We start from the raw sequence: 26,548 nt of genomic DNA on the forward strand, positions 1-26,548 counted from the left end.
TAGTAAATATTTTCATTGCCAGATACATGATGCCAAATAAATAATATTCAACTGCCTTTCCAGTGAGTCTCTTGTTGCATGGTAGGGCTATGATTAGTGCTTGTTCTGCAACCTTGGTGAGGCTGGTGTTCAGCCATATGAAACAATTCTCCACCTGGTGCAGGTTCTAGTTAGACTGACATGGACAACTGGAGACCTGGCATTATACTTTACTGAAGTCCGCCACGTGGGATGTGTCTATAATTGGTGCACTGTAATGTGAATTCTCAACGGATCAGTGGAAAAACAAACCCCTTCACATTCACATTCTGATGACAAAATATGCGTCACTTGAACCATAATGGACTCGCAGATGTGGAAAGTTTAGTCGAGGTTTAAGAAGAACCATTGCCTCCTGCAGTCCAAGATGGTGATGCTAGAGTCTGTCGGGCTGCAGGGTGATAGACTCAAGATGATATCAAAGACTGCCACAACAGCATCCTGGCTTTTTTGTAGGTCTGGCTGATTATTAGTGATTGAACTTAAAAAAAAAAAGTGGAAGACAAAGTTCTTTTGGATAAACGTATGTTTTAAAAAAGCTCAAATGAGTTGCCAAATCCGTGTGTGTGTGTGTGTGTGTGTGTGTGTGTGTGTGTGTGTGTTCACCTGTGTCATCTTAGTTATATTTCCTTAAGCTGTTTTTGCCTGAGAGAACATAATCAAGTTGTTCTTCTTCAAATTAAATCTCTAGCTAGTTTGTGACCTGAAATATAACCTCATCCCCTTGGCAATGCTTTCAGCTACTGAAAGTACACACACACACACACACACACACACACACACACACACACACACACACACACACACACACACAGTTACTTGTATCCATAGAGAGGGGATTGCTGGAGCCTACTGTATATACTGATAGCTCCTGCAGTGAAGTGTATGGGCAGCAGAGTAACGACAACCAGCTGCTACCCTCATCTTCTTTGTCTTCCTCGCCTTCTTTCTCTCTCCATTTCCTTCAGCAATGTTCTTTATTCCCGAGTGTTATTATGAATATTACTGTCTGTCTCTCTTCCTGTGCCAGCCAGCATAAAAAACAACAACAAAGAAAGGGACCTCCCCTAATAAACACACATGGAAAAGCTGACAACCACACTAGATAATAGACGCATACAAACAGAAAGGCAAAATAGACTCCTACACATAGACAGACAAGATCAGCGCCTACACATGCAGACACTGAGGTGTGGTTAATGCACAAGCACACACATACTTACAGTAGACACACACACACGTAGACACACACACACACACACACAGCTGCTAATGATGGTTGTTCCCAGTCAAAAGGAGGGAGCAGGATTCCCTCACTGATTGATGACTCATTGAGGCAATAGCTGTTGCTGTTTGCGATTCATTACTTGCTATGCAGTATTACCATTATTTCTACACTATTGCAGATCCAGCTATCTTACCCTGTAACTTCTATAAAGCAGGATCTTCCATCAGGCTTTAAAAAGCCAAGTGAAAAACGTTAACCCCCATGCAGAGGCAAGTTGGCATCCTAATGAGTCGTACACCACATCCTGACATCTGGCACAAGGACAAAAGGACACAGCATAAAATGCAGCAGCATGTGCAATACTAGACTACAAATCAGTTGTCACAGGATTTCAGCCTGGCTTTCTATGTGTGCATATTCCAGTATCTAGCAAAATGGTCATACTTGACAAAGAAAACTAAAATTTATGTGCACAAATTAAGAGATTTTTGAGATTCAAACAAAAGTGTGCACATCCAAAAGGTAACAAAGCCTTTAACCCTTAAAAAACAGACCATTTAAAGAACTTTTACACAAAAATATTTTCAGTTTTTCCACCATCACTCACTTAATTTGGCACCCAAATCTTCTGCTAACAATGTAGCAGCCGAAACGTTCCTGTAGATTCACCTAGTGAAAATGGCTGCCTGGTGACAGGACCGAGAGAGATCGCTGACCGATCCTTGGCTCTCTTCTACTGGTCTATGATCTCCCTCCACCCACCAATGATGTAGTCAAAGCCGCATCTAGGAAAAGCAGTCATAGTGTCTGGTTTTCACCATGGGGAGAGCAACTATGATGGAACCTCATGTATTCATGTATTTTAAATTTAAAGTGGTTCTACAGTTATCCTGGAATTATTTGAGTGAGTCTGACAAGGACCAAAATGTGATGGCCCGATGACTGGGAAGGAACAGTGGTAAACCAGCGACAGGGCCATGGGAATGTGAGTGAACTATTATCACACCCTGTTAGCAATTGAAGCATTTTAAATATGTTTCAAAAGTGCAGGCAAGGGTATGCTTTCATTGTGCAATGCTTGCATATTCTGCTTTGGGCTTGGTACAATTTAAAAAAAAAAACAAACAAAAAAAAAAAAACATTGCAAACTCATCTGAGGGGAACTCTGTGAAATGGAAGGAATCAAATTCAGCTTAATAAGAGACCTCTATGATCTTCTTCCCTATAGATCTGCATAATTTATGCAGAAGTCATTTCTGCTTGATGGATTGATCTGAGGACTATGCCTGTGTAGTTTTTTTTTTTTTTTTTTTTTTTTTTTTTTTAGGTTAAGGCTTTCAGAGAAAACAGTTTCCAAGCTGACACTCTCCTGCAGTTGGGAGCATGAAAACACAGACACCAGAATGTCACTCTTGCTAATTTGGGACATTGTGACAGTGTGGAGTCTCCTCAGGAGAAATTGTCAGTTTCAAGAGCAAAAACAAATAAAAATCGAATTTCGTCCACTTGGGGTAACAAGAAGGAAAACCTTCAGTTTACTATAGCCTAGGATAGGATAGGACAGTAGTCTAGGTGCCATTTTATTGGGGATATTCTCAGGGGTTAAAGGGGGATTTGGCTGGTGGTGGAACCCTTAGATTGGATATAGTGGTGCAGCATGGGTAAAATTACTTAGAAATAAGTCACATAATTTGTCCTGCTGTTTCTCATATTCATGGTTCTTTGTGGGTTTAGCCAGCTGAATTCAACAAGATACCAGCAGATTTTTCACAAGGTGTCTGGCTGAGATACTAAGATACTATAAAGCTTGTATACAAGGCAGAGGTCTGTTAGTGAATTTTGACAACATCACCAACACCATGTCTCCTCTGTAACCGACCGGTACCAGAGATGCTGAAGTACCATGATGCACCAAAGTGCAAGGCAGCCAAGAGGTAAAGCAGGTTATCAGCTAATCAGAAAGGTGGTGGTTGGATCCCCGGTCACTCCTATGTGCCAAAGTGTCCTTCATGAAGACACTGAACACCAAGTTTAATATCTTATCATTTATTTGAGCTTGAGTTTTTGTGGCTTTCTTTTTGATATAATGGATATACCAACAATAACATTATTCCCACTGTAATTCTTTGCTCTTCAGACTATTCAGCTCATGTTAAATATTTCTTTATGAAACAACCACTGTGTTGACATTCTGCTGTTTACACTGTGGGACTTGTTAAACCTTAAGTCAGCTCCGGCTCTGTTGTTTAGATAAGGTGTGTGCCACATGCTCTTAACTGTTTGTTTTTTGTCTGATGAAAGCATATTACAGTATAGTTCAGGGTGGATACGTTTCATTGATTATCTCAATATTGTTAGAAACCCCACAACTGGGATCAAGAACAAACTGTCACATGTAACAACGGCTTTAACCTTTTTCTTACTTTCTAAATATTCTGCCATTTGGATTCGCTTTGTTGTTTGTTTGCAGTGCCAGTGTTTTGTAATTCACACTTGATTAGTAGGTATGGCTTTCTGGCAGAGGCCAGCTGAAAGGTACATGTGGTTACGAGCTGGTAGTCCTAACCACTAAACTCACTCTGTTCACCTTATTGCTTTTTAGTGGTTAAAGCGGTTCACACATGGTGATTCATCTCTCACTATTACACACACGCGCACGTGCACACACAGACACCAAGCTGTGAGCTTACTGAAGGCCATTCCCACCTTCATCGTCATAGCACCAGCTGATGACTACCCAGAGAGTAGCTGCAGGTCATTTCATATGCTTCTCTCTGTGAAAAAAATGAAACAAATTTGTAGTTTCAGATGATAGGGCTTGCACAGAGAGTTCCCATTCTAGGTGTGTGGTGGAACTACCTTTTCATGCCAATTAGCTGGTAAAGCGAGACAGCATTTTTGCTAGATGTGTGACTCTGAGCAGAAATGAGAACTGGACCTGACTTCAACCTCTCAGCTGGAAACTAGGGTATAACCTGAGAGAGTGAGAGGAAGAAGAGCTGACAACAGCTTCTTTTACACTATAACAATGCATATGCTATACTGTACTATATATAAGTATACTATAATTATAGTATTAAAGTATTATTGGTGTGAATTTTTGTCCCAAAATACAAAAACAATGTGAAAACACCTGGAAAAGAAATATAGAAACTGAAATGTAACACATTAAAAAAAAACAAAAAAAACTGCAGAAATAAAATGAGTAAATGCAGTACAAACTGTGCACATTTGAACCACACAAATACGAAATGAAAGCATATGAATTTTTGAGAACCGGTTTTTCATAAATGCCTTTTAGGCAACCATGTTCACATTCGCAGGAGGAAGGCAGATACTTATACCAACTGTATATTAGTTAGTTTGACAGTTTACCAAAATCAATTGCCAACATTTGATACCCTTCAGATTATCACTACGGTAAATGCAAATGTTTTCTTTCACTCCCTTTACTGTGGACTCTTTCCTGCTCTGTGTGTCCCAGTATCTAAGACTGTTTTCTCCAGTCATTGGAGTTTGCATGTTCTCCACGTGTCTGCCTGGGTTCTCTCTGGGTTCTCAAGCTTCCTCCCATTGTCCTAAGACATGCAGGTAGTGGGTTTAGGTTATCTGGTTAATCTAAAAACAGATGGTAGTGAATTTAGTAAAAAAGATGGAAATGGTGAGACATGCTGTGTAAGAGTGGAGGAAAGAAAAGTGGGCCAAATTCTTCCTCAGTGACACGAAAGACTCCCCACCTTTGCAAGTTACTGCAAATACTTGCTTGCCCTTCTTGATGGCAAGGGTGGCACAACCAGTGATTAAGTTTAGGGGGCAATTATTTTTTCACATCGAACCAGTAAGGTTTGGAGGCCTGTTTTCCCTTTAAATTAAATCATCATTTAAAAACAGCCCAATTAAATACAGAATACAATCTCTGTTTAGTATTTCCATTAGTTTGATCTAAAACATATGACAAATAGACACAAAATGAAGAAATTGGAAAGGGGAAAGACTTTTTCACAGCAAAGTAGGTAGGCACCATTTGATGCTTGTCTGTGAGATGACTTTGGAAGTCAAGAAAAGGAAGCACGTCCAGACAGAGACGATGATTAAATGTTAAAAGCTGAAGAAAGAGGACAACTGAGCAGAGTTCAGTGAGGAGTTGACACAGACTTGAGTGGTAGGGAAGGGTTACCAGATTTATAGAAAAGTACAGCTGCAGTGGTGAGAAGAAACTGCCAAGAAGGTGCTTGGTGTATCCTCTGGACAAATGAAAGAAGACGAGAAGACTTTGTGGTAGAATGAGGAAAGCATTCAAAGGAAGAGGTAAGCAAAGAGAAATGGGGATAGTCAGGAGATTTAAAAAAAGAAATAGACAGGAGGCAGCAAGGAGAGGGGTGGCAAAGTTGGGAGATGTGGTATGAAGATTTCAAGAGTGGTGGAGAAGTATGTGAGGCTGGTGACGGACATGTATGACTCAGTGTTGAGGTGTGCATTTGGAGTGAAAGACTGGTTCAAGATGGTGGTAGGGATTGGCAATATGATATTGATGGCGAGGTTGACATATGCGGTCAAGCAGGAGTCTTCATGGAGTATGATACTGCAGATGATGTAATCTGTAGTGAGAGTAGGGAGCAGGTGGAAGAGAGCGTGGTCGGGTAGAGGTATGCCCTGGAGAGAAGAGGAACGAAAGTCATTAGAAGCAAGACAAAATATATATGTGTGTGAATTAGAGAGTAGCAGGTGGAAAGGTAAAGATGGAAGGAGCAGTGGTAGTGAAGGACGATGAGTTTAAATACCATGAGGTGAAAAGGAGATTGGAGGTCGGGTGGAGTGAGTGTCAAAATCAGTTTGCAACAGGAGGCTAGCACTGAGATTCCTGCCAGCCTGTTAAATTCTTTTTTTAAAAATTTGACTAGATTAGAGTCGATAATGGCCATTTTCCAGTCTATCAGTATCGCATAGCTTGTCCATCAGAGGAAGTGCAATTTATTCTGTTGGTAACACGTGTTTCGAAGGCCACAAACACAACCACCAGCTGATCTGAGCAGAATCAGGCAGAGCATAAATAAGTAATAACTCCACTTAAAAAAAATGGTTGGCAAGTCTGTTTGATTAATGTTTCTCGACAGAAGAAAATAAATATTGGCTGATATCAGGTTTTTAAATCGTCAAATTTTAAAATCAGTATTAGTATCGGTATTATCAATCCAATATCAGCTGGGCTTCAAAATTGGATTTAAAAATCCTGCAAACCTCTCTTAAAATGGGAGTTTTCCCAGATGTAATAAAATAAGACGGAGATCGATCATTTCAGAAGTCTCATAAAATAATTAGTTTGAAAGTTTCTTTTGACTTTGATGCTGTATTTAGTCTTTTTGGGTTATGCAAATCTTAACTTAGCCACAGTTTCCCACTCTCCCTTGCACAAGCATGCCAAATCTCAGATTGCAAGGACTTCTCTGATGATAGGCCTCTTTTGGGCACCCCCCCACATTTTCATTTGCCTTGGGGCTAGCCATTCTGAAACTTTAAGATTCTTCTGGTGAAGCCATTCCTTTGTTAATTACGATATATGTTTTAGGTTGTTGTTGTGCGCAAAGGGGAAATTCATCATTGTCGTCAGCTTTCTAGTAGAGGGGTTAATGTTGTGTGCCAGATGTGACGGTTTGGAATTGTTCATAAAGGCCACCACTTAAAACTCCATGATGCTGCCTCCACAGAGTTTTACAGTTGGTATTTGAGTCTTTTCAGTTCTATTCTATTGTGTTCTATTCTTTCTGTCGTGCCATCCCACCCCATAGTCTGACATATGAAGAATGTCGCATGTAGTACATAACGAGGTCTTGCAAAAAAATTTCTGCAACTTCTGGGATCCAGTTCTTGGTAATATCACTGTTGTGCCATATTTTCTCCACGTGACTGTCTTCACTGTGTTCCACCTTATCTCCAATGCCTGAAAAATTCTTTTGTTATCATTTTCCTAACATAACTTTCCCTTTGATCTTGGGGACCGTAGCGTTTCGTCTAGGTCAGCGGTCGCCAACCCCCGGGCCACGAACCGGTAAGTTGTTTGGTAGCGGGGCGCAAGAGTTAAGGCTTGGGTGTGAAATGTATGCTTTTCAGGGTTTTTTATCAGTTTTTAGCATTATGTTTTTTATCAGTAACTCAGTTTCCCTGGGTCTTTTCCTGTGTGTTATGCAGTGTTGGGACTAACGCGTTATTAAGTAACGGGTTACAGTAACTACGTTATTATTGTGGTAACGAGCATGGTAACTAGTTATTATGCCAAAATCAGGAACGCGTTACTCGTTACTGGGATTTAGATAGGGTCGTTACTTCGTGTGGTGGCTATCGCGGAGCTTCCACAGATTCAGTAACATTAGCAAGTGGTGGAGGCCAGCAGGTGGATGAGAGAAAGGGGACGCAGGAGGATGAGAGACCCGAAGCGGCCGCCGGTCCGAGTGTCAGGTGAACTGAACTTCAGGTAAGAAGTTATGACCTGCAGTCTGAGTCAGATATAAACCAAGTTTAGGTGGAGTTTATTTTCGTTGGGCTGACTTTTTCGTACTGCGTGCTAGCTAGCATGACGGGGTTTCTATACAGCTGGGTGGGTGCTACGATGTTAATGCTGTTGAACTTTATTTTGTTCATAAGGTTAATTATTAGAGTTGCCAACCGTTTCCCTAAAAAACAGAATCGTCTCGTATTCAGAGAAAATATTACGCGTTTCGTATTGAGGTGAAAAGGAACAGTTTGTCCCGGACTTCAGCTACAATGAAAAAGACACAAAGCTGGAGTTATTCTGTGTTTACGCTGCACAGCTGCCTCTTCTTCTCTCATTCTCTCCCCTCCCTCTCCTGCTGCTACTTCAATCATGAAACTGATCAATGATCAGCTGATCGGCTCTCTTGTTTATTTATCGTCCACTTTGCGCCAGAAAGAGGAAACCAGCGGATGTCGCGTTAAACAACAGCAGCACGTTTGATCAGCTGTTGTTAGAATTTATTTAATATTAATTTCTAGTATCAGCTGATGTTTGCTGGAGCCACATCTGTAAGCTGCTGGTGATGATATCGTTTGGTTATCTGGTGAGAGGGAAACATGAAGATGAAACCAGGAGATGTCCTTACTGAATCATCAGAGCTGTGATGGAGAAACAGGTTTACCTTTTAGGTGACATGAATGAGTTGAAGTTATGAACTGTTTCTGAGAGACAAATAACACCAGGATCCTTTTTTATGTAGCTGACAGCTGGTAACTGTGCAGGGGCGGGTCTAGCAAAGTGTTGCCAGGGGCCAGGTAGAGCATTAAAAGGGAGAGGGGGGCACAAGGAAATACTTTCTTATTCTCATTTCAAATGTCTAGCTTTTAAAAAATAATTATCTGAATCTTACAACAAACGATTGATAGATTGATGCATATATACCATCAGAACAGTGTACATCACTGTCACAACAGTGTTTGTTTTCATTCAAAGGCTTTATGATTTTTGCTATAATGGTGGGCTGGTCTCTAGTCAAAATGCCCGGGCTGATTTTTTTTTTGTCCCAGTCCAGCTCTGTATGCAGCTCATCTGCAGTCTGGTGTTGCCTACATCTTCCTATTCAGAAGGCAGAATGTCTGAGTTCTGAGTACAATCAAAGCACCACGACTGCAGTTTTTGTGTTGGATGTAAAAAGCGCACATGACGCTGTGACGTAGGCTAGAATCATGGCGACGGTCAACGACGGTCCAGGCGTGGGATTTCTCTCGTGGAAATATGCACGTTATTTTTTCCTTTGGTAGGTGGCACAGTGCACTTGTGGCAAGTAAGCAAGCTAGAAGACTGGCAGTCTTGCTGGGTATCCAGTTAGCAACACATTAACAAGAGAAGTCTGAGTAAAACCAAAGTTACTTTCCCTAGTAACTAGTTACTTTTAAAGTAACGAGTAACTTGAAGTAACTGAGTTACTTTTGATGGAAGTAACTAGTAATGTAACTAAGTTACTAATTTAAAGTAACTTACCCAACACTGGTGTTATGAATAAATCTTCTTCTTTTTGGGTACTGGTACTGGTTTTATTTTGTTGTATTTATCCGCGACACCTTAAAGGCCGGTCCGTGAAAATATTGTCAGACATAAACGGTCCGTGGCGCACAAAAGGTTGGGGACCGCTGACCTAGGCGACTAAAATGTCTGAGTAAATGTCCTTCCTGCAACAATTTAACTTTATTTGATTTTTATGAACTCACTGGAACTGATGACAGGTGTGTGCTAAAAACTAGTCTTAACATTTCTCCCCAGTTATAAAAAGGTGTTTGTTCAGTTGAATTGTACAGGTTATAAGTCATATTAAAGGTTTAGATTTTTTTACCCATTGTATTTTGAAGTGCAGCTTTATTGGTGTGTAGCTGTTAGAAGTTTGCTGAACTACATAAGAACTACAAAAACAAATAAGCAGAAAACATGGCCTGTAGAAAACTCGTGGGACAAGTCTGACATGACCTATATCACATTGTGGCTGTAGGCACAAAGCTGACCCTCAACATCAAAACGGGTTCACCAATTGTAAGAACAGAGAAGCTGAAAAGCAAGAATAAAACTCTAAAAATGGATTTTGTGTTTTCAGGTGTTTGTTTCTTAATCTAAAATATTTTCTTTTCTTTCCACTCATTTGATCTAATTTTGACACCGTACCCAAAACGCCCCAGGTGCACCCAGGAGGCACCATGTTAATGAGATTTGACTTTGGTGACAAAGATGGAAGCAAATCTAAATCGAACCTTCAAACTTTTGATCATTTCAAGGACATATACAGTGCCATTAAAAAAAAGTATTCCTGATTCTTTCCTGATTTCATACATTTTCCCATTTTAGGCACACTTCAGTGGTTCAGATCAGCGAATACATCGAATACATAAGACCAATTTAACCCAAGTAAATACAAGACGCAGTTATCGAATGCTTTTCAATTATTAAGGGAAAAACGGCTATACAAACCTACCTGGCCTTATGCTAAAAAAAGGTAATCCCCCTTGTTGTTAAATCATGAATTAACTATGATTAGCTTTTTTCTTTTTTTTAAGCAGAGTTCACTAGCCACACAAAGGCCTGATTACTTCCAGACCCATTTAATCAAGAAATCACTCAAATTGAACCTGTGGAGAAAATTCATAGATAATAGGTAAAGGATTTCAAAAAGCAACACTTAATGCCATACTCCAAGAGCGCAACAACGAAAGATCCAGGATGTTACAAAAGACGCCACAACATCTAAAGTCCTGCAGGCCTCACTTGTCTTAGGTATGGTCAATGTTCATGATACAACAATAAGAAGGAGACTATGCATATTTGGTATCTTTGGGTGAGTTCCAGGGCAAAAATCACTGCTGATTTTAACACAAATACAAAGGCTCGTCTCGCAGTTGCCAAAATAAACATCTTGATGATCCCCAACACTTTTGGGAAAATATTCCCAGGATTGACCAGACAAAAGTTGAAATTTTGGAAGGTTTGAGTCCTGTTATGTCTGTCTTAAAACCAACCACATCATATCAGCAGTGAAATATAGTGGTAGTAGTGGGATAGTCTGGACTTACTCTGCTGGTTCAGCACCTGGACAACTTACTGTAATTGATACAACCATGAATTCTGCTCTCTACCACAAAATCCTGAAGGAGAATGTCCGGCCATCGGTTTGTACCATGAAGCAGCAAGTCCACATTTGATTGGCTCAAAATACAAAATGAATGTTTTGAAATGGTTTTGGAGCGGCCTTGTTAAAGTCCGGACTTAAATCATGTTGGGGTGATTTGGCATGACCACAAAAAGGCTGTTCATGCTGAAACCTTCCAAAGTGGCTAAAATAAAACAATTCTGCAAAGGAAAATGGGCCAAAATTCCTCCCTATTGATGTGAAAGACTCATTGCCAATCATCACAAATACTTTATTGCGGTTCATGCTGGCACATTGGGTCATGTAAGTTTGGATAGCTTTTTTCCCCTCCATTAATAAATGAAACCATTTAAAAATGGTATTTTGGATTTACTCAGGTTATCTTTGTCTGATATTAAAATTTGTTTCATTGGAAACATGCAAGTGTAACAAAATGGTAAAAAACTGATAAAGCAGGAATAAAGTCTTCATGGTGCTGTAAGTACCAAACACTACCAGCTTATTTTTATGTACTGTAGGCTTTCATTTATATACTCTTACTGATAACCAAAAAATAGGCATGTAAGGTAGCTGTGCACATTGATTTTTAAGTAGAATACACATGTCTTTACACCTGTGCTACACGGGTTTGGTGAGAACACGAATTATCCTCTGGGGAGAAAGGGCTCTGGCTCACAAAGTGATGCATTTGCCCTAACTGTGTGTAACAGTTCTTATGCAAAACAGACCCATTGGCCATACCACACATAGGGATGTTGTACTTGCAGACTTATGCAAATGAATGACCTTTCAAAGAACATTTACATCACGGTAAGAATTCTTATTTTTTATTATTATTATTCAGTAGTTTCTGTCAGATTAATAAAATTAAAATGAAGTTAAATGTTTTTTTCCTTGTACCTATTTTTTTCCTTATTAAAAATCCTAGTTTTAATAAGCATTGTTACATTTGTTACAATGATAAGTTCACAGGGATGAAAAGAGACTTTGAACAAGACTTTCAATTCAGTTCATTTGCTCATTAAATTATTTAAAAATGTTTCTTTTTCTGTTTCATGTTATGTGCATTCATTATGTTACCTGCCATACATTTGTATATAGTGAAAAAGCAATAGTGTAAGCTTAAAAATCAACACATGTGAGATTAGCACAACTAAACAGTTTAGCTCAATTAGGGTGGATATGTGAACGATGACATCCAATGAAGTCAATCGTTTTTAACCTGCTGTATTCCATGTGACACCCCACATAGTAAGGAGGTCTGGCCCGGATCTGGTATCAAGTCGGCACTGCTGGCTGACTTCTGGCATGATAAGACATGTACCAGATATGGGCCAGGCCTGGCATAGGTGGCACTGTTTATGTGATGGCATGCCACATCTGGCTCGATTGTGGTTTGGTTCATGTGGCCCAGGTCCATAGAAAACAGGTCTGGCCCGGATCTGGCATCAAGCTGGCACTTCGGACTGACTCGTGTCATGGCAGAGTGTATGTCAACCAGATGTGCGCCATGTCTGGCAATGACGCCACTGTTTATGCAATGGTATGCCATATCTGGCCTGATTATGGTTTGATGTATGAGGCCCAGGCCCACAGAAAACAGGTCTTCCCTGGATGTGGCATCAAGCTGGCACTTCGGACTGACTGGTGTCAAGGCAGGGTGTATGTCAACCAGATGTGTGCCAGGTCTGACAATGATGGTACTATTTATGTTCCTATTTTAGTTAGAAGACCTAAATGCCATGTTGTAATACTATAAAACTTTTGCATGTTCTGCCACATGTTGTTAATACATGGTTTGATTAAGGTAGGTTTAGCAGAGGTAATCCACACATGGGCCAGCACAGGACCACCAGTGCCTGCAACTGGCCTTGTGCTCGCCCATGTGTGGGCCACATCTAGCAAACCAGATCTGGGCCACCAAAGGGCCGTCATTCTTTGCAGTATGTAGGCCATGTGTAAGCACGTTGTGTGGGCCAGATCCGGGCCATACCAATTTTGCTATGTGGGTCCATGTGATTATCGATAGCCCTTATTTGTTTCACTGTGACTTTAGCTTGAGTCCTATGAGCAAGAAGTTGTCCTGTCTCTTGGAGGCTGTACTTAACCGAGGCAGCAGCCTCATCGAAATCAATGTATGTTTAGTTTTTTTTGTTTGGTTGGGTTTTTTTGTAAGTCGTAGGATTTTATCTTGCAAGATCAGCTGTATGCAACTTGTGAGGACAATCTCATGAGTGAAAACAACTCATAAAAAGAAAGGAATGAGCTTGGTTGATTGCCTTTTAAATTGAACCCAAATGTGCAAGCACGTCTTCAGTTTGTGTTCTTTAAATAAAAAAACTTGATTAAATTTGCATATTTTTAGTTTTTGCATTATAGTATTTACAGCTGAACAGGGATCTGAAAGGTCACATACTCTTAGCAGGAGCTTGTTTTCTGGACAAAGATGACGGCTGCTGAATGAAGAGGTGTGAACACAAATCTGGTCCCAGGCTCTGTCTTTTTATCTAGCCACAAGCACCTAGTTTTTGTTCTTCAGTTGTTTTATCACAATTGCTTTCTTCTTCTGACTCCCAACATCGTCACATCTGTGCCATCATGTTTCTTTCATACCAAGGCAAAATTAATTGTGAGTCAAATGTGATCAGGGTAGCAACTGAGATTGTCAACTATAGAAGAAAATGCTAAAACACAGTGCAGCTACTTATTGAAAACATGCAAAGAGAGAGATGGGCATGACATGCATCCATTTCTTTCATAAAGCCCAACTATTAATGAAGTAAAAGCTTTAAGGGATACAGTTTAAACAAATAAAGAGAATCATTTGCAAATCTGTATGGTGATTTTTTTTTTAATGTATTTTCATTATTTTTGTAACTACCTCAGTACATTTGCATGTGATCAGATATGTTAAAAATCGTAATATGCATTCAGCTTTGCAAGCTGATATTAGTAAATGAAAACACAAATAGAAGATATATAAATATGATGTCTGAATAGTATTTTGTTTCAAAACATGGAAAATATATACAAATTATTAGTTAGAACTCAGCTTGACCTTTAAAAGGCTGTCTTTACATATGTTTTTTTTTTTTTGTTTTTTTTTTTAGTTGCGGCAGTCAGGTTCAGAATGACCAGGATACCTTTTCCTTACCTGGCTTTACTTACACTAGCATCAGCTAATGCGTTAAACACTATGTGACCAATCACAAAATAAAAAATATCAACAACAGAACAGAATATTTTACCAGATCATAAAACTATAATCTTATAAAAAAAGACTGAGGTTAAAGACATGGTCTAAAAGTATTGGAAATGCAAATCATTTTGATTTATTTTTCATTTATTTGTACCTCTTTCCAGTAGCAGAGCACTTTATTTTCAGGTGTTTTAGTAAGAGAAGATCCTGTAATTACAGTTGTACTTAATTTATTATGAAAATAATATTTCGCATTGGGGGGAAAAGTTAAATTGTATTGTTGTTTCTATATGCTTTTAATTATGTCTTGGAAGAAAAACTGAAACTGGCAAAAAGCGGTTTTAGCATGTTGAAAGAGAGATTTATAAATGTGTGTTCTGCTGGGCAAATACAGTCATTCCCCATAGATACTAGTGTCTGTATAGCTATAGTTGATTTTAATATACTTTATTGTTAGTGAAAACTGAGGAAATCAAATATAGCAGCAAGCTTTAATACTGGCTTATCAAAATGATCACACAGCAAAAATGCATGATGGTTTTGTTGCATCACTGTTCCACTGTTGGTTTAATAACACCAGCCACTGTGAGTGAACATGCATACGTCAGTGTGAAGCAATATCTCACATTCATTATGAAACTAGTTTGGGAATTTTAAGCTCTGTGAAAGTGTAGGGACAAATGGCTGACAAGATGGCTTGTCAGCCATTTGTTATTGTGTTATTGTTAAGAGAACTGTGCTGAGGAGGTGTGTCCTGATGTTGGGTTTGCCTTGCAGCATGATGCCCTGCCATACGCCGCTGACTGGTGGGCCTGGTGTAAAGCAGTAAAGGAGTAAAGGGGAAGGCACTAGGACCCAGACAAGTGAGTGAGTAGGCAGGCAGAGTGGGGCTGAGTCACTGCATGTGTCTGAGAGGCAGTCAGAAACAGAGCAGAGCAAGGGAGCAGAGGTGATCTCACACTCATCAGCACAGGATAACACAACCATGATGGGTTGACTTGGGGGGGGGGGGGGCGGTTGGAGAGAGGAAGTGTGCATTCGCCACCACTTGCTCAGCTATGGAGACCAACAAAGTTCTTCATTTTGTGCCTTCGGGTAAGTGGATCAAAGCTCCGAAAGCTGCTTCTCAGCTGTGCACGACACATCGTTCACTGGGAGAACCTTGGGGTTCCCTACCTAGTGAAACCTGAGAACCCCTTGTGCAAAACATGTGCAGCCCACTTCCACCTCTGCTCTGAGGGATGGCAGATGTTTTTGTGCATGTGCTCTACTGTACATACTTGTTTTCGTGTTTGCCCTTTCTGTGTACTTAGGAATGTGGCAATGTTCCACTTGTGACAGAAATCTAATTTTTTATTTTCTTCTGAGGGGAGGAGGGGTTTTGGAAGACAGATCGCAGATGTTGTTTTTTTTTTTGTTTTTTTGCCTTTTTGTATTGGTATGCATTTGTGGGGGGTTTTCTGTCTTGTACTTGTTTATGTCTGGTATGCGGCACAAGAGGTTCCTGTGTCGTATATTATCAGTTAAGGAACTGAACCTTGAGAAACAATCGCATTGCAAACCCACCCATAGAAAGCCAGTGTACCTGTCGAGCATGTACAGAAGGCATGCAGAGGAAACCTGGGATCACAATGCACTTTCTCAGTGTTGCACTGGTGCGGCTCATGAATGTAAGACTGTGTGCATTTGCATTCATGTGTGCGTGTGTGCATGGATCCATGTGTAGTGCCTGCATGTGTTTTTCTTTCTCTTTTTTGCCTCTTGAAACGTGTGTTTATGTGTGTGAGATAAAGAATGACAGATTAGTGTTGGTGACAGCCACAGGAGAGCAGCGAGTTCTCTCCTCACTGAAAGTCCTCTGAGAGTCCATAGCCCATTTGGAGGTGTGATGCGGCTGCCGCTTCACTTTCATTTTGTCTGGGAAGACGGAGCAGGATTCTGTGTGTGTGTGTGTGTGTGTGTGTGTGTGTGTGTGTGTGTGTGTGTGTTAGAGAGAGAGAGAGAATAGGATGTTTTGAGGATAATACAAGTGTGGGAATCTGTGTGTTAGCGTGTATATCAGTGTGTTTTTGTTTGTAGTCTACAGTATTTTGTAAGAATGCATTTATATAGCTGTGTTGTTTTTGTTTGTTTTTTTTGTTTGTTTTTTTTGGGGGGGGGGTGCGCTCATTTTTGTGTTTTTCACAGTTCAGATGTGTTTTGTGTCTACATATGTGTTTGTGCGTACACGAGTGAACATGCTTTTTGCACACTAACTACATCCCTGAGTATGTGCTGGGGTATGATGGACACTGCTGTGGCTTGTCCTCTAAAAAATAATTTGCATTAGCTGATTACAGGCAGAGAGGGCAGATTTGATTCTTACAGCAGAACAATTTGGTGGTGTGAACATAAAGGTATTCAAAAGATTTCTTACTAGGGAGAGGGAGAGGTTTTTAAAAATTGCGGGTATTAATAGGAGAAAGTCTGCTATAGTAATGGCTTATCGGAAATTACTTTTGTGTTTGTGTGTTGTGTAATGTAACCTTGGCTTTAACAGCAGATTTTAATAAAACAAAACCTCTCTAAACATAACTGTACATTTATAAAAAATTTGGTAGCATTATTGATCTCTGTCAGGAATCAAAAATGCTGTCAAAAAGGTACATGTTCAGAAATCTGACAGCAGATATTTAGCTCCACTGGTGACTCAACAATTACCTTTCCAGAGGATTTTTCTTTCTTGCTTTCAACACTCACTTTACTGCCCTCTGTATTTTTGAATAAAGCAGAGCAAGCTGTTCCATGCAGCAAAACTCAGCATACTTAACAGGAACATGGAGTCCAAAATAATGTTCGTCTGAAGCTGACTGCAGACCTTTATATTGCTTTTGTCTTATGTGAGCATTAACAAAGCTCTATTGCTGCGTAGTTTGGGGTAAGCACCCAAATTGTGTCATTATCAGTGGCAAACTGCTGACAGTTGAAAGAAAAAAAAAAAAACGGTTATATAAAAGAGTTCAGAAATTAATTTTTACTTTATGGAGTAGTAAATTACCACAGAACGTCCAAATCTAATTGCACAGTGTGGACATATTGCAGTGGGTTTCAATACTGAGGCATAGTTTAACCTCACTGGTTTTTGTTCCCTGTTCATCACACGCTAGCAAATTCCTGCAGCTTGTAGGAGTGCAGTCTAACAGCATGCAGAATGGTGCAATGATGACGGATATGATGGTGATATAAATTGAAATGTATTATAGTTGTTGTTTTTTTTAATTTGTGCAGGAATACTTTGATTTAAACAAAAAGAACAGCAGTTGAAAAGTATTTTTATTAAAAGGTATTCTGTAGACTTTTTTCAGTTAATAATTTGGTCCATGACCAATACAGTGGTTGAGACAACCCAACATGCTACTCTTCAAGCAAAAGCAATATGCATGCAGTATGCAAGTTCCATTCAAAATCATCCTCTTTGTTTCTTATGTGACTTTTGGAATACGAAATAAATGTTTTTATTAGTAAATTACAAGCATCATTTCAGCCAGCGCAAGCTTAAAATACGTTGGCGTAATTTAGAACAGAAGCTCAGCATATTTGCATTAGGATAAATTAAGTACATCATTAATATGTGACTTGTTATGAATGAATAAAAACATTGCAGTTGATTTGCAAAACAAATTATTAAGACCTGTAAGTCCAGCCTTCACAGGGAAATGCTCATGTCTGCTGTGTTTTTAAACAGTTCATTTTAACACAAATAACCGTGACTTAAAACTCAACCTCGAGTCATGCTGGTAGCGTGTCGATCTTCAGGTGGGACAGAGTCAGATAATCAGTGTTGCATCCGTGACCTGCAGTGCCAGAAGATATCAGCATGGAGGACACACAGTGGATGTGTGAATTAGTAGTTCGACCATGTGGAAGTGGAGGTGTGTGGGGAAGAAGATGGATGACGTGTTCCTGTGTGCATGCGTGCGTGTTTGTGCTGTAGATGTGACAGTGATCTCTGATCAGTATTCACCGCTGGCAACAGATCTCAGAAGCTCCAGCCTCTGAGCACAGCCATCTGGGCAGAGGAGAAACACACATTGACACACACATACAAATTATTATACAGTACCACACATACAAATACTAATACGCACAAGCACTGAAATGTCACAAAAACACGTCCTTGCAAGACACGACAAGACAGCCACACATGCAGCGCTGTCACACATAGGCATCGTTTGAAAATTCACGCACGCTCTGTGTATTTGCACACACTAAAGTACACTCACATACCAGTTATGTCAGATAATGTTCACATGTTCACGCACTCCACATAATTATATATACAATTCATCTTATCTACATGCATCTACATACATTTGTTAGTTTATACACACACATACACACACACACACACACACACACACACACACACACACACACACACATACACACACGTATATGCACTCCTTTTACATGCATGTTAAATTCCATAAAATATGCAGGCACGTTTGCAGAATTGTACAATGGGTAGGTGTGCATTTTTGGGGGAAGAAGATGATATTTTTTTATTTATACTAAAATATATACATCACTGTTGGTCAGCTGTCTTCAGGTGTTGTATTCTAATATCGATTGTCATTTCTTAATCTTTGTCCTTGACAAATTACCTTACAATCTTTGTAATTTCAAAGACTAATAAAAGCTAAATATTAAAAACAAAAATCAAAATGAAATGGAAATAATATATAACTGGAAAATAGAAAGCTAAAAAAAAACTCTGTTTGCCATTAAAAGTAGTATTAAGAAAGCTAAGAGAACTTCACTGCTGACATTTACTATACTTAGATTGAGATTAGAAAATGCTATAATGGATATTTTTGAAGTTGGGAAACAATCAGGGAAAAATGAATGACTTTAAAATCCGTATTGCAGATTTTATATTTTCCTGCAATTTTAATCTGTGTGGCTTTTGTGAGATTTTTTTTTTATTTTTTATTTTTTTTATTCTTTATTTTTTTAACAAAGCTTGCTATTTTCAGACCAACATTACAAAATGAGATGTGGTACCAGGTGTGGCCTAGCACCTTACTGCGTTTTCAAATTAATCAGGTGCACCTCACACCTCTTGGCCATTACATTTTCTACAGCATAATGGGTATTAAATTAAATACTAAATACCTATTTAAACTAGATCTTGTGGTTTAAAAAAGGCAAAAAAGAAAGAAACAAAAAAGAATTTAGTGGTATCCACCAACAAGACCAATGGTCTAGCTTGCAATAATTTTTTAACAGTGAGGCAACACTGATGATGTAATTTTACCTTGACTTGCCTTTGTGGAAGTGTTTAACAGCAACCGACCAAATTCTTCTTTTGTTGTTGTTTTTTCTTTTCTTTTAATTAATTTTGCTATACTATATGTTAGAGCTGCACGATTAATCGTTAGAAAATCGCGATCTCGATTCATACTTATGTGCGATCTCATTTCCAAATGACAACGATTTAAAGACCACGACGATTGTACCGCATTTTGATCCGGGACGTAATCTGCATGAAAACAAGCGCTCACTCTTCCTGCTCAACAAATGACAAGGGCAGAGCTTTATACCACGTGATACAGAAGCTGTGCCGTATGATGCTAAAATTAGCAGGGAAAAAAACAACGGAGAACACGTCAGGGATGAGGAGGGAGTGACAGGAGAAAATCCGTCCTGATCAACCACCCAAACATCAATAACGGGAACCTTATACAGCGCTTCCCTATACCCGTCGAACTCCCGCAGGCACAAAGAAATTACGGAGGCTATCACTTATCACCTGACCAAAGATATGGCTCCCATCAACACTGTGCAAAACGAGGGATTTAGGAAAATGATCAACACCCTAGACAAACGCTACACAGTGCCGTCCCGCAACTATTTTTCTATTGTTGCACTACCTGCTCTATACACGCAGCGTCGAGCAACGGTGGAGACGGAATTTCAAGCAGTACAACATTTTGCGGCAACAACAAAACGTGAGACATTTGTTGTTTTTATATTTATTTATTGTTTTTATATTTATTGTTTTTATGTTCAGTCTCAACTGTTACGAAGTTGATGTGCAGTTAATAAGTGCAATAAATATTTATACTGGAAAAGAAAATCGTGAGAGAATCGTGATCTCAATTCTAAGCCAAAAAATCGTGATTCTCATTTTATGCAAAATCGTGCAGCCCTACTGTATGTAGCAAAACCCTCTGATAGCCTTCTTTGAATTTTGTCCTTTAAGGTCAGGACTAAGCTAAGTTATAGGACGTATATTTTCAAATGTGGACTTAAGGTCTAAGGAGCAGAACATATTGATACTTTAACACAAGCTCTGTTGCATTCCTTTTAACATCTAAATTAAATTACTCACTTTAGTGATGTCATTAGCCAAACATCAGTTCACTAAATTGGATTACGAGACCTGAAAAGGATAAATAAAACACTCAAGTACTCGTGTATATCTTAAAAGCGTCGAGCCAAACAGTAGTGAATAAAGCAACCTTACTATGCTTGTTAACAAAATCTAGTCTATTAGTCCAGCCCTCACCTCCACAAATCAAAATATAAGCAGTCAGATATGATAAGATATGATCATTTACTATAATTTTTCAAATATATATAAATAAATATATCACATATAAAGAATCTGAGTCAAATTGAGATTTTTGACTGATACTTTGAAGCTTTGAATTTCGTTATGTTTTTTTTTTTAATAGTAGGCACAACATGCTACATGAACTAAATCTAGTCTGCTAGCGTGTAAATTCCACATTAGGGAGGACCTTAATGTGGTATTTACAAGCTATTTAGGCAGCTGTGTCTATTAGCTTCATTAGCACTGTACAAAAAAAGCCCTGTAGTCCCAACATGGTATTTTTCATGTTACGATTGCAGATCTTTTAATTTCACATGTCCTCACTGCTTTATAGCAGCCCAGATGTGGAAGTATGAAAAAGATCTCTAAAGAGTTTTTTCAATGTTCAGATAAAAATGGGTGTAAATACTAGTGTGCTGCATATCAAGTGAAGCTGAATCTACTTATACCATTTGGAGATATTTTTAACCCTGATTATAAAGGCGGGAAGTCTCGCAGGCGTTGGCAATTATGGGGAAGTCTCATTTTATTCTCAAAAATGGATGTAAAGCCCTTGTTTCTCTACTCAAGTATTCTTTGTTTTTAGTAGAAGATTGTATGTTTGGATTCATGATGATGTATAAGTGGCTTTCAGAGAGTGAAAGTCAAAGATGATATTAACGGCTCTTTAGTGCAGATTTGATCCACTTTTAACACAGAGGGCATGACTTAATCTCATTCAAAACACAATAGATGCTTTTAACTCGGAGCCAGTTGTCAGCTGCCATCATCTCCCACATATTTGTATAGAGCCGTTTCTTTTTTTTTTTTTAATTTCGAAAATAGAAAAAACAGAACTGGCAGTCTCCTCCCATCTTTGGTGTTGGTGCTGACAGTCTTCAGACTGTACACACATACACGGAAAACAGAGGATTAGTCCACATGTCATAACACAGACAATCTAGCAGTTTTCAGACTAACAGATAATCGATATCCAGGCCAAGACCTCTTGTCCCAAGTGCTGGTCTTTGTTTAGAGTCGGGCAAGAATGCAGATACACGCTAGCAAAATGCAACAACATTCTGGCCAAAGCTTTTTTTCATTTTTCATTTCCCTGCATGTAGTCAAACATGATTAGTTAACACTACTCGTACTGTTACAACTAATAATAGTATGAGTAATAACAGTATGACTTCGGGAACAAACCCTTCTGGTACCGCTGCCTGCACATTCTGCATATGCAGAGATATTTTCAGGTTATAAACACAGGAAGCAGTACTGAGCACGGCCGAGGCATTTATTTCAGTTCCCATTTATTATCACTTTTGTATATTCAACCAAGACGGCACAGGCTCCGCAGCACAGAACAGCTTGTACTGTGCAGGGTATTTTCTCCTTTGCAGTGAATTTAATTTAAAACCAGCAAACAAAACTGAATCAACTTGTAGAAATGCTGCTATACTGCACCTCCCCTCCTCTTGATATGTACACCCCTTCTCCAACAAAGACATCTTGGAATAATTACTAAAGATACCCATGTTGATGAATTCCTGAACATTGATTATAAACCTTCCCTTTTGATGTGAGTGAGCAAAAACATCAGCATGCTAAAAAGTAGCATTATATACGCAAAGCTGTATTGTAGGCTTGCATGGAAGCTAGATTGAATGTTTATTTTCACTGTATTATAATTTGAATGATACCCATACATGTGCACACACACAAGCGCATGTCCTGTCATGTATGACCCACACAGCTGAGACAGGATGTATAGAGAACTGCAGAAATAGGTTGCGTCACGATGAGGACTGCAGATAGTTTCCTCCTTCCTGTTCATGCTGAGGTTAGTTGTGCCATGCTGCTGTTTGCATACAGCTGTTAAATGCAGAGATTACACTTGGAATTCTTTTGCACACTTCCTTCACCCTGTGTCTAATGTCCTTTTTGTCCTTGCCGCATGCAACCGTATAAGTCATAAAGGCCGGGTGCTGCAGCACCAAAATTGCGTCGTTATTTTTGCACATATAGTATCTAGAAAGCTGGATCTGCCTAAACTGTAAGTAAACTTGGACAGTTACTTAATGGCAAGCACCTGTTCAGAGACGTATAGAAGCATAACAAGTAAATGAGAAGAGCAAAAGGTCTCACAGCATTGCAATGAAGAAAGCTAAAGAAATAAAACGTACAGAGGACTACACAAACCCAATCTACAGTGAGTGTCAGATGGAGGATTAAACGAGATGGCTAGAAGTGAGTAATGGCATAAAAAATATTGAGGAGAACAATGCAGATCCAAGGTTGCATAATTTAAATTCTGTCAATGTGTTGCAGGATGCAATTGAGCTAAGCAAAGAGACAGCTAGTGAGCAGAGCAGGGCAGGCCACTGACACTGCTCAGGTTAGTGGTTTGATTCTCACCGGGGGGGTGAACGGACAGCTTTAAAGGCTTATTTAATTAAAACAGCCATTCAATTTTACACTTTACCCACTAAAATGCTAAGTGTATGTTAATTGTAGGTAAAAAATCCTAAATATAATAATATTTCACACAATACTGTGTAAACATGAAGAGACTTGATGCAAGTAAACTGAAAGCATGTTGCATATATAATGTAATGGACTTTTTTTCTCTTTTGCTGCTTCACGTTGATTAAGTCTGAAACTGTCAGAGTAGTTCCGTGGGGGAACACCACAAATGAAAGGCAATGAGATATGCTGTCGGATAGTGGGCAGGCTTGAGCAGCCTACATGGCTCTGTGGAGAACAGCAGACTTGAAAGGGAGATGGTGGCCTGGCTTTAATCGAGCCAGAGGAAGAAGGGAATGTGCAAGCAATTAGCAGGAATCCCCGAGCACTGGCCTTTTTTTTTTTTTTTTTTTTTTTTTCTCATTCCCCCCTTCTATGAAAATCGAGGCAGCCAATTTCTGTAGCGAGTGGTTGGCTGGTGTGTGTGTGTGTGTGTGTTTGTTTATATATTGGAATTACATCCTCAGTCACTAACTTGCTCATTCACTGCCTGGCTTCCTATAAACACACACAGGGTGTCTGTGCTTCAGCACCTGAGCTTAATCCTATACCAGGAAATCAGGTGAAAATGCAGAGAAGAAAGAAAAGGAAGAGAGAAAGATGTGAAAATGGAAAATGAGATGTAGCAACAAATGGTGGATGGACAGAAAGAGGAAACGAGGTGAAATAATGATGAAATGGTGGAGAGGTTTAGACTGTAGATTCTTCCTGTGCCTAACCTCAGTCACGATGTCTTGTTCTGCCACGCCGCAGAGTACGTGAACCCACACCAGCCAGCTCACTGTAACCATCAATCCCTCTCTGGTGAAAAGACCAGAGGATTACTACACAGCTTTTCGGTCCACAGACCTTACACCAAGAGTTAAATATTCAGTGTGTGTGTGTGTGTGTGTGTGTGTGTGTGTGTGTGTGTGTGTATAAACTCAATTACTACTACTGATTATTAAAAATAAATTTAATTGAGTTTTCATTTGCAAAATTGTATTTTGTTGTTGCTAGCTTCGTCAGGTTATTTTCTTTATTTCTAAACACAGGAAATGTTTCTTGAACATTTTGTTTTGCTGCAAATCAGCCTGAAGTAGTATTTTAGTATTTATTTATTTATTGTCATTGTCAAGAACAATGAAATTGCGTTTGGGGCTTCCATACAACCCAAAAAAAAGAAGAAAATAATAAATACCCCTTAAAACCCAAGTGTACATATTTAACCCAGTGTGACTCCAATGCAATAAGACAATCCTTAGCAATAATGTTCGTAGAAATTCAGACAAAGACCTGAGAAACATGACAAAATACAACAATGCAACCCATTCAATATTATTGTACTGTGAGATATGATATCAGATATGATAGTTATCTATTTAAGAAAGAGGGGGGGGGGGCAGGAGGGGGAAGAGAATAAAGATATGATGCACCAATGCAGACCGGTTCATTGCTATTAAGAAGTTGGATATGGTTATTGTCCGTGAGAGGGGGGCAGAGAGTTCAGAGTTCAAGTAACTCTGCTTTCAACATATTCTTTTGCTAAATTTACATGTGAACAAATGGTACTCAAGGCGAGTCACTTATACACACACATACACAAAATGAAAACACCTGTAGATTCCCCAAAGCAAAAAGACAATTTATAGATGTTAATTTATTAATGTGAAAAGGTGCTGAAACAGATACATATAAAGACACACACACATCAAGAGCATATGGCTGAGTGCACCCACGCACACTGCTGTCCAGCATCAACACAGCCACAGTCCACCTGCTTGCCAGACAGCTTGGCCGTAGCGAGCCTCGCAGTCAAGGGTCTGTTGTGACATCATCAACGTCAGACAAGAGCCTGAGGACACAGCTGTCTGCAGCTATTTAGAAAAGTATAACTTGATGTGAAGAAATCTGGATCTAAAGCTGCAAGAAGATACAGAAAGAAGTCTTCAAACTTAAATGTGATAGTTGTGATTTTTATTTTTTTTTCTCGATCACTTGTCAGTGTAGCAACTGAAATGCCTTTGAATCTATTTATTTATTTATTTATTTATTTATTTAGAGCAGCATGACTTGGTGAAACACAACAGAGAGAGCTTGATGGAAACATGAAGACCATTATATCCTTCAGTTAGAATAACGAGATTTCTACCAATCTCTTTCAAGGAAACCAAAAGAAAAAATAGATTTTTTTTTCTTCTTCTGATGTAACTCATTGTATTTCAAGGTCCATTGGACAAAAACATCAAATAATGTGATTTATCCAGGATACCACCTGGACAGCTGTGCAGTAGAAGCTTGCTGAATCAGTACTGGTAAACACGTAATTATGAAATCTCCTCCATAATATATATGTGGTGACATTCAGTCTAAAGATCGACTTAGATCTTTACATTTTTTTTGTGTTGTATTACTGGTAATACGTTTTAATATAACACAGAAAACCTTAAACTGTAGAAGCTCCAACTATTTATCCCCCACCGGGATAAATATTCAGATTTTGAAAATTCATTGAAAATTGCAACCTTACATATACAGTAAATGCGTTCCCTCTGGAAAGATTTTATTGACTCGGTTTGTGGCTCCTGCGTGGGAAAACTGCATGAAGGCTTTTGTTGACGAGTGAAGCTGACAGCTGAGTGGAATATTGCACTCACAGTGTGAGTGTGTGAATCTGGTGAGAGACCAGAGAGGACCTGTCCTGATGGAGCTGGGATTGAACTTGACTGTGACCTTGTAAAGTTGCGATGAGTTTAATTATCAAGCCAAATCATGTTTCTTCACATATTACGTCACACAAATGACATTTGGTTTGAATCTTCTCTATGCCTTGTAGTTGTCTTAAATGGCTCTGTTTACTGCAGCCGCTTATACTCCTTGTAGAATGCTGCGGTGGCTTCTCGCATTTCTAATATAGCCACTGAAACTGCAGTTTGCTGTCAAAGACCACCATTTGAAATAGAATGATGGTGTTTGAATGAGCACACTAGTGCTGTACTCTTAGGCTCTGCCATATGCAAAGTTGACTGACTGCTTTCAGCCCTTTGTTTCAATGGGGTCATCTATAGTCTATATAAGAAACATATGGGAGTTGTAGAAGAGTAGATTGAGAAAGTTCATAAGTGAAATTTCAAAGAATGTCATGAAACTGTTCCCTGTGTTACTAAAATAAAAGTCTCATATTGAAAATGAACTTCACCTTAATGAAATAAAGAGATGCATCAAAGTTTATGCTTCCAGTATGGTTTAAAAATACAAAATGCATCATTGTGCTTTCTTACCTGCATGCCACCACTTCTCTTGGAAAGCAAAATGCCAGCATATACAGGAAATTATCATTTACAATGTGTGTGTGTGTG

The 26,548-nt window shown here is 39.1% G+C and overlaps 1 protein-coding gene across 3 annotated transcripts in view; it reads left to right on the plus strand.

Moving 5' to 3' along the window:
* The window catches only part of slc4a11 (solute carrier family 4 member 11), a 103,263-nt gene that overhangs the window by 15,614 nt on the left and 61,101 nt on the right, over window positions 1-26,548 (plus strand). Inside the window, exon 1 of one of the 3 annotated variants that reach the window (XM_026151299.1) lies at window positions 15,009-15,202. The exons of the other annotated variants lie outside the window; for them this stretch is intronic. Coding sequence (XP_026007084.1) covers window positions 15,166-15,202 — 37 coding nt within the window. The 5' untranslated portion in view covers window positions 15,009-15,165. Of the gene's footprint in view, window positions 1-15,008; window positions 15,203-26,548 lie in introns of those variants that run through there. 3 annotated transcript variants of the gene reach the window in all.

This window comes from Astatotilapia calliptera, chromosome 19 (assembly GCF_900246225.1).
Source record: "Astatotilapia calliptera chromosome 19, fAstCal1.2, whole genome shotgun sequence".
Taxonomy (NCBI): domain Eukaryota; kingdom Metazoa; phylum Chordata; class Actinopteri; order Cichliformes; family Cichlidae; genus Astatotilapia; species Astatotilapia calliptera.